This window comes from Cyprinodon variegatus, unplaced genomic scaffold (genome assembly GCF_000732505.1).
Source record: "Cyprinodon variegatus isolate N-32 unplaced genomic scaffold, C_variegatus-1.0 Scaffold1790, whole genome shotgun sequence".
NCBI classification, from domain to species: domain Eukaryota; kingdom Metazoa; phylum Chordata; class Actinopteri; order Cyprinodontiformes; family Cyprinodontidae; genus Cyprinodon; species Cyprinodon variegatus.
The window spans coordinates 19,529-28,243 of record NW_015152243.1 but is presented as its reverse complement, the minus strand read 5'-3'; the positions used below and the strand labels follow the sequence as shown (position 1 = coordinate 28,243).

General features: G+C 43.2%; 2 protein-coding genes across 3 annotated transcripts in view; both read right to left on the bottom strand.

Moving 5' to 3' along the window:
* Nucleotides 1-474: 474 nt before the first annotated feature.
* Nucleotides 475-1,953, bottom strand: LOC107104554 (membrane progestin receptor beta-like). Of its 2 annotated transcripts, XM_015404568.1 has the most exons (4): nucleotides 1,844-1,953; nucleotides 1,488-1,688; nucleotides 922-1,249; nucleotides 475-807 (listed from the first exon to the last, which is right to left on the bottom strand). In XM_015404568.1, the coding sequence occupies exons 1-3, from the start codon at nucleotides 1,919-1,921 to the stop codon at nucleotides 935-937; spliced, it is 594 nt and encodes a 197-aa protein (XP_015260054.1). In that variant the 5' UTR covers nucleotides 1,922-1,953; the 3' UTR covers nucleotides 475-807; nucleotides 922-934. The 2 variants fall into 2 exon arrangements, with proteins under 2 accessions (XP_015260054.1, XP_015260053.1); XM_015404567.1 differs by having other exon boundaries at nucleotides 475-1,249.
* A 6,248-nt stretch (nucleotides 1,954-8,201) lies between these two features.
* LOC107104555 (interleukin-17A-like) overlaps nucleotides 8,202-8,715 on the bottom strand; it is a 4,286-nt gene continuing 3,772 nt past the window's right edge. The window contains exons 2-3 of the mRNA XM_015404569.1: nucleotides 8,544-8,695; nucleotides 8,202-8,466 (exon numbers count right to left, since the gene is read on the bottom strand). Coding sequence (XP_015260055.1) covers nucleotides 8,232-8,466; nucleotides 8,544-8,695 — 387 coding nt within the window. The 3' untranslated portion in view covers nucleotides 8,202-8,231. The remainder of the gene's footprint in view (nucleotides 8,467-8,543; nucleotides 8,696-8,715) is intronic.

Genomic DNA, 8,715 nt, shown 5'->3' with positions numbered 1-8,715 from the left:
GTGGAACAGCCCAGTGCTGAGAAGGTCCCTTTGCTTTCTCCAAAATAACCTCCTCCAGGTCTTCCAGGTTTCTCTCAAGGTCTGGCTCTCTCTACCCAAGGAAACATGAGAGCAGCCAGCTGCTGATTTTCCTCTGCAGCTGAGTCATTCCTGTGTTGTTGTTTTTTAATCACCGTTTTATAATTCCTGTATGTCCCTCAAAGATCAGCAGGAGTTAGAGGCGGGAACACTTCACTCATGTACAGTTCGTGAGACCTTAAAACAACAAGTCCTGACTTGACCCGAACAAATAGATCTAAAATCAGACCAAATGGGTCAAATTCCACCTAAAACAACAATACTGGTTAAAATATAATAAGTCTAAACAAAGGTGTGGAATTTAAATATATTTTATTCATGTAATATTGGTCACTTTAATTATTAATTTCGTTGTTTAAAGAAAAATCACGCTTAGAAACAATGAAATGGTTAAAACATTCAATTTAGTTCAGGTGTATTTATTCCTGTTGGGCTCTGATATTTTAAACCGGGGGGTCTCCCTTCCACCCCAACAGCAGAATCCAAGATGGCCGACGTGTGTGGACTGTGGGAAAGTATGCAGTTAAAGCATCAGAACCAGTTACATCTCACTGGTTTATTGATCTGTGATGGGAAAGCAGTGACTTGTCCCAGTGCCCGCACTACACACTCTGTCCCTTAATGAAGTGAATGTCCTCGTTAAAGGACAGAGTCCAGAGTTGGGAGAGTGAAGGTTACATCATGGCGTCTGGGACATCCAAAATGGCGGGAGCCGTCACTGTGATCTTACTGCAAAAAATACTTTAAAAGTGTAACAAGCAACAGTTTTTTATTCCCACCTACAGTTCAGTTAGAACCAAACCCTTACATGTAAGGGTGGAAGTATGATTATTGGGAAACTACCTAAAATACGACGTCACCCTTCTTCTTCTGTGGTGAGCCGAGTCCAAACTCTGCTGCTCAGGACGAGCGCCGTTACGCCGCAGCAGAAGGTCAACCAGCAGAAGGAGTTGCAGACCAGCAGGAGGTGCTCCTCCCCAAAGAGCCGGGACAGCGCAGGGCGTCTCCACAGGAAGTCGCAGAACAGCGCCTCCTGCTGGACCATGACGCAGAGTGACAGCAGGACATGAAAGAGCTGTTGGCTGTGACCCAGGAGATCAAAGCTGCCCGGGGACAAACACTCAGGTGAGGAGCAGGAGAAGAAGAAGGCTGCAAACAGGGACAGCACCATCTGGTGGACAGATTAAAATATCATCAAACTCAATATAGATCTGTAAATGTACTTCTATGATGCACCTTTTCCTTATTTTACACTTTCTGTTGTTTTCAGAGCCGATCTCACAACAGAATTTCTACGTCATGAGATCAATAAAGTCTAACCTGATCTTATCTAATCCTAATCAGAATTTAGACAGTTATTATTCTTAATTAAGCAGCAATTAGATGAGAGCCTTCATGGTGAGCGCCACCTGGAGGAGATGCAGTGAAGCTGCAGGGCTGCCTGCCCAGCTGTTGCTGGTGAGGCGGTGAGCGACGGGGCCGGTGGCAGTGATCATGGTCAGGCTGTAGAGCCTCCTGTGGAACCTGCTCGTCCAGAAGGAACGGACCTCAACATGACAGGAGACGCAGCAGGAGGTCCAGCAGAGAAACGCTGCAGCCGGGAGGAAGATCTGAAACCAGAAACACCGTCTGGAAAAACCAGGAACGCACATTTCCCAGCAACTGATTCTACATCTAATCAGCATCTATCTTCTAATCAGCAGGATTCAGATAACGCTGTCCAGCCTTTATCCACTGTTTACCCAGGGTAACCAAACAGCCCAACCTTTCCCAGCATGCTTTGTGTCCAGGTGTAGTCGGTGCTGTAGAGGTAAAGTGCAGAGGTGCAGCAGTACAGGTACATGGCCCCGCCCACATTGTTGAGGAGGAAGAGCAGGTAGTGAGCTCGCTCAGAGTGGAGCTTCAAAAGGTGAGCAGCTGCACTGCAACACAGAGGAGGTCAAAGGTCAGGCAGACAGCAGCTCATTGCGTCACATCGACCGTCAGTCATCAGACGGAGGACAAAGGGACCCGTCCATCATCTCTATTCTCCCATTCTGCAGTATTTGTTAGTTCAGTCTCTGACGTTCTGCTTGTAAATGAACCATTTTATAGTTTTGCTGCAGGAAATATTACAGTTTAAAATTACTATAAAATATTATTTTTGCCTCCATTATTTTTGTGAATTTATAATGCTTTACATTTTACCTTGTTTTAAGGGACTTTACTTTGAAACTACGTGACCGGGTTTTAGTTGGTAAGATACAGAGAAGAAGAGGCTGAGAATTAAACGTAGTAAAAGACGAAAGATAGTAAAAAATAATAAGCTTTATTTGAAGGATTTGCAGCCTCTGAAGTGGCACTAGGTTGGTGTTTATGTGATAAATCAGGTTTAATCTGTCTTCATGCATTTTGAGGTGATTTTCAGCATTTAAAGAACTTTTTTCTATATGTGTTAAATCTCAGTAGTTTACATATTGCTAATATTAGGTAGTATTTGCTACGTAATATTAGCAATATTTAAAATACTTTTTTTTTTGTGCTCTGCCTAGCTCTTTCAGTGGTTGGTCTAAAGCGGAGGTCTTCAACAGGGGGTCCACAACCTTTAGGGGGTCTACAGAGGTCCTGCATGGGGGTCACCAAAGTTTTGGTTTTTATATTTCCTCCTGCAGTTTTTTCCAGTAATTGAAATATCTTTAAATCCACGTTAACATGAATCCAACAGACCGTAGTAAACAGATCAATGGAGGCAGAAGATGTCTTTCAGTCATCAATGCTCACATTCAGAGACACACAGGAGCTCTTTCAAGCTGGACACCGTTTCATTCACAACACCTGTCCCATCAACCAGGAATCAGAAATATTTTAATAATCCCAGGGAGGGATTACTTTAGTTACATTACTCCATCTGTAATAGAGTGACTATAGAACCAGTTTGATAGAACACAATATATATAATCAGGGGGTCTCCGCTCCATCTCACCATCAGTGTGGGGTCCATGGCCTGGAAAACCTTGAAGACTCCTGATTTAAAGGATTATTGTTGGCAACTCTAAGTGTTAATCATATTTTGGGTTAGATTCTACAACACTCTTTATGTTCCTCTTACAGAGGAGTGTCAGCCATGACAGCCCAACAACATCTAAGGTGCTCTGGGTGGATCTCTTCCCCCCCCCCATGGACTTTTTTGACCACCTCTGTGATTTCAGTCGTGGTAATGAATCAATCAATCCAGGTCCAAGCACCAAATCTCTTCTTTGATCACAGTATTCCTTCCATCTGATCATATCAGCTCCTTACTCTCACTATAGACAGTCTTAGCAAAGCACTGCTTCCCCCTCTTGATGTTCTGGGTGGCTTGCTAGTTGCTTTAAGGCCAACTGGTCTGAACTGTCCAAGTTGTTACCTCTGCATTCACCCGAACAACTTAGCATCAGTTAGCATCATGATACCTGTTTGCTGCCTCAAGGGCTCAGTCAGACGTTCCCAGCAGAGCCTCAATACTCCCTACAGGACCGAGACTCCATGATAAACACCTGAATGCATTGCAGAGTAAATAATATGGAGACATCTCTGTAACAATAATTTATTTACAGGAAAAGTCGCTCATATTCAGAATCCAAACTCCTGAAAGTTCTTTAAATCTGAAATGATTCCATCCTGTTCAATAAATGATCAGTGTTTTTAATTCAGAGTAATTTTCATGTGAATGTGCTTTACTGGAGGCATCCATGTTTGTCAAAGAACACTACTGCCACCTACTGGTTAGTGACATTGTCACGGTGCGGTATCGGCTGTTGATCAAGTCCCAGTGCTGTATCTGGTGTTTGTCACAACGCGCTATTATCCAAGTCATCTTGAAAACATTCTTCTTCTAAATGTTTGCTACATATTACGGGTTTTTTCTCTGGCCAGAAGTTCGATGGCAAATCCTCCCTCTTCAAGTTGGCGATCCAACGACCAACCCGTCCGTGGAGGATCAGGAATCAGAAAGGTGGAATAACTCTTTTTTTCACTTTTACCCGATGTATTCCAGCATCCAGCTGCCATGCACGTGGGCATTGTCAGTTTCACTATAGCTCTGGTGAATTTCAATGGTGAAGTCCTCTGGAAATCTTCAATAATTGTTGTTGATTGCAGATGTGTCTAGTAGTTCCCATTGATTTAGCTTGGAAAGCGGGGAGAATGGCGCTAGGCTTACCGCACCGTGACGTCACTGCTGGAAGATGGCAGGAGGGAGGGGCTACTATATTTGGGCAAAGATGGCCGCTCCCAGACTGTTTCTCAAATCATGTCTGTTGTTGCATTTCAAGTAATTTATGAAAGTTCAAAGGTCAAACAGAAATGTGGTCAACCATTTGTTTTATGTAATTTTTGCTGCTTTTGTGTTAAAGTTTTTGACAAAAGGTCCTTAAAACCTTATAGAACCAAAGTTTTCAATTAGAACTGACAAGAGATTCAGTCTGCAGATCTGCAAAGCGGGTGGAGACAAACCCCAAAAATTCGTGCAGCTAGACTGACTCAGGAAGGTGAATATAAAGACAATCCACACTTTTCAGATGGTTGAAATTAAAAGTCCTTTTCCTTCGTCTTCTCAGCTCCAGATTGTTTTGGTTGGTTAAAGAAGTTCCCTGTCTGTGGCTGTAATCACAAACTTTTTTTTAAATAAATAAATAAAACTCACCTGCAGCTCAGGTATGTGAGGGTGAAGAACATGTAGAAGACCAGAGGTAATGAAGACACATCTACTGAAAGACCCTGACCTTCAGGACCTTGCAGGCGGAAACCCAAGACCCCCTATAGAGGCACAGAAATCAGAGGTGAGGATGGACGAAGGTGAGGACATCATGGGGCCCATCAGTGCCGTACCCCCCCTCGCAGCACGGTGAACATCATGAACCTCAGTGCTATCACCACAGCGGCCAACAGGGGGCTCCACACAGTCAAGGCGTCGTTGTGCATCTGGAATAAGCTCTGAAGGTAAAGCCGCCACGGCTGGCCCACCGGACGGTACCCCCCAAGGACGAAGCGTCTCCGGAACAGAGGCGGGACATCCAGGTCCCTGACGGTGGGGGGGAGGGAGGGGAGGAGTGAAGAGCAGACGGACGGGGTGGCGAAGGACAAACGCGTCATGATGGAAACTGGTCCAGAGGCGTGCTGAGGGGTCCACAGGTATGGAAGAGGTCAGAGAGGTCAGAGAGGTCAGAGAGGTCAGAAAACACACCTGTGGCTCATCGGCAGTGAAGTTTATTTAGTTTAATGTTTGCTCCATAAATAAAAGTTTTATTTAATGTTCCTATCAGCTTTACAGAGATTCTACTGAGGAACCTGAACCTTTCCGTCAGAAAACATCCAAAGATGAAGTTTTCAGCCATGAACTAAGTAAATTTCTCCACTGTTAAAAATATTCCAGCAGCGCCCTCTGCTGGATGAACCAACGCTTCATCCTGATGGAGAATTGATCATTTAGATTTAATTATTGATCATAAAAAGGTCCAGATTTAATCAGCTCATCATAAGGGACCTTTTTATAAACTATTCAGGCTGATTTACTGGTTGTTTATTTAACAGATCCAGAATATCCCAGAGGACGGATCCGTCCTGTCCTGCTTAAACACATGCTGAGGTCCAAACCCTCATCAGGGATAAGAAATCTCCTGAGATTAATCTACAGTTAAACTCCAGCTGAACTCACCTCAGGAAGTCTGACGCAGGTCAGACCCGCCTAAGTCCTCATTCATTCAGCGACCGGCAGAAGCAGTCCTACCTGAGCTGGTTCTGCTGTGAGCGGTTCCTCCTGCTGTCCCACTCTGCCCCTCACATGACTGGATCCACACTGTGTCCTTGTTTCCACTGGAATTTAGGCTGAATTCCGCTTAAATGAGAATCTCTGCAGAATGTTTTGGACGTGAAAAGACAGAGGAGAAAAAATGGGCTGAACTCACAGAGCGCTAGTCTGAACTGAACATGCAAAAGCCCCTGAGCTTCATGCAGCTCCAGGATTTACAACTTCTGCTGATTAAATATCATAAACTAAGGAAGAGGACAAACCAGAACTGAGCTAAACCCTGGAAAACATGAAGCAGAACAGTCTGATGTTCTTTAGGATCCATATTTATATGCTTTAAAGATTCTCAGTCGTCCAGGTCATAGTTATTACAAAAAAGAAAGAAAAACATCCGCTGGACTTTGTTTCCAAGTTTGAAGATGTTTCGCTTCCCATCCAGGAAGCTTTTTCAGTTCAAAATGTTCAAAATCATATTTATAGTGATTTTGATTTATAGTGACTTTATTTATAGATTAAAGCTGCAGTCCAGCCTAGTGGATCCATATAGGATTGATAGCTTGATAGCTTTATTGCTCTACCAACTACTGATTTATTAGTAGAAGTTAAGCGGGGTTGGCTTGATCTTCTAAGGGGTGGAGAACACCCAACCGTAACCATTTGTTCTTTTCAATGATCCAGGTTGTTGTTCTGAGGATTATAGAGAAATGAAAAAAACTTTGTTGCACCAAAGTACTGCAACATTTATCAGGGTGACGTCCATCAGTCAATACCTGAGGAAGACCAGGATGGTTCTAAAGAAGGATTGATGGAAACCAAGGCGACTCGACGGTTACAGGTCAACCAAGAACTAGTCTGTCTATAGATTTGTAAGGAGAGACATGGAAAAAACACAACTAATGGGACGGGGCCGCCTGTGGAGCTGGTTGACAGTTGCCTTTTGTATCTATGCTTCTTTTTCTATGTCTGCTTCTGTCTCCTTGAACCCCAGTGGGCCTCAGCAGATGGCCGCTCACACTGAGCCTGGTTCTGCTGGAGGTTTCTTCCTGTTCAAAGGGAGTTTTTCCTCTCCACTGTCGCTACAAGCATGCTTAGTGTGAGGGATTGCTGAAGAGTCAATGAGTCGATGCAATCAGCTGGTTTTCCTTAGATAGAAAACTTTGAATCAATCTGACTGGATGATCTGGTTGATCTGGATCTATAGAGTGACCTGAGATGATGTGATGTAAAAACATGAAAGCAATGAAACCTGCAGATTGAGAGCGAAGTGCTCTGTTAGGAACATCAGGAACAATCAGATCTCTGATATCAGATGGAGCTTGGCCATTTAAGGCTTTATATGTGAGAAGGAGGATTTTTAATTCTATTCACATTTTGGTTTTATTTTACCTTTTAAAAACCAGTGTTTGCACATATCTGTCTGCCTGCTTAAATTGTTTTAAGCCTTAAATTTAAATGTTTGGGCAAAGAAATTCACAGCATTTCAGCGTTTACTCTTATTTTGGGTAATTTCCATCAATAACCCTAACCCTAACCAAAGAAATCCAGTCTGTTTTCTTTGGTTTATTAAAACCAAGGAAAAAGAAATTGACAGAAATTGGAAGAGAACAATTACAACATCACCAAACAAGAATTAGACAGGATTTATTAACATTTCTTTGCCTCGGTTTTATTTTTAAGAAACCAAATAAATAAATAAATCTGATAGGATGCTGAGAGAGTTTTAATAAAAGGTGATTCCAACCATAGTTCATTCCAGCAGACGTTGATCTGCTCAATAAACACACCTGCTGCTTTGGTTTTATGAAACAGTTTTATTAAAAGTGAGACAAATCATGTTATAAATAATTTCAAACCGTATACATTTAAATAAATGATTATATAATTAAATAGAGAGAAAATAAAGCAGATCGTAAACCAAACTTCAGCCCAGATCAGCTGAGCTTCTTTATTTCAAGTGGAAATGATAAAGATCCTGTTTGTTTCAGGATGTAAACATCATGTGGTTTAAAATAGACTGAAAGCTTTACAGGAAATGGCTCCAAAGCCTGGTTAGCATCTTCTAGAACGGACTTCCTGTAACCCAAACTACTAATGAAACTGTTCAGAACCCGATGTTGAGCAAAACCATCTGATTGGAGTCCAGCTTCAGAGACACATGTCTGTCTGTAGGAAACTCAGAAGAACCCAAAGAACCTCTGAGGAGCTTTTTATACAGGCAATATGACAACAGGAAACTGGATCAAACTAAACTTTAATTTGGATGTTTTCAAGGTTCTTGGCAGTAATTTGGTTTCTCAGCTGAATGTCCTCAGATTTAACTTTATGGTTAAATTTAGCATTAAAATCGTTTTGGGCAAAATTCATTGGTTCTGTTTGTTGAATTGAATCAGTTCGTGTCAACAGAGGCCCGGACACAGGTGCAGCCAACTGCCACAGACTTATATGAGGCGGCGTAGCAGCGACTCCCCTTCATCCGAGTCAGGACCAGTACGCTCTGGTAGACGGGGACCGAGTTCAGATTGTGACTCCCTGCCGGTCCTGGTTTGGGAGAGAGACAGAACTCGCTGCTGCATTCGGCCTCCCAGATGGTTTCAGGGATCCGGTTCTTTACTGTCGTGGTTCTGCAAGAACGGATGTCAGAATTAGGAACAAGATTACAGCCGCAAACTACAGAAGGAGAAAGTTCTACAAGGCTGACCTCCAGGTCCACGGCGACAGAGACCGAAGGTGGATGTTTCCGCTTCCTGCTGATGAGGAGGAGATCACAGAGGAGAACACCAGGGTGGAGTTACAGAGAGGAGGAGGAGCTGGTTCTCCTGAGGAGGCGACCCACAATGCAATGCACAATACCTGAGGAACACAAGAATAAG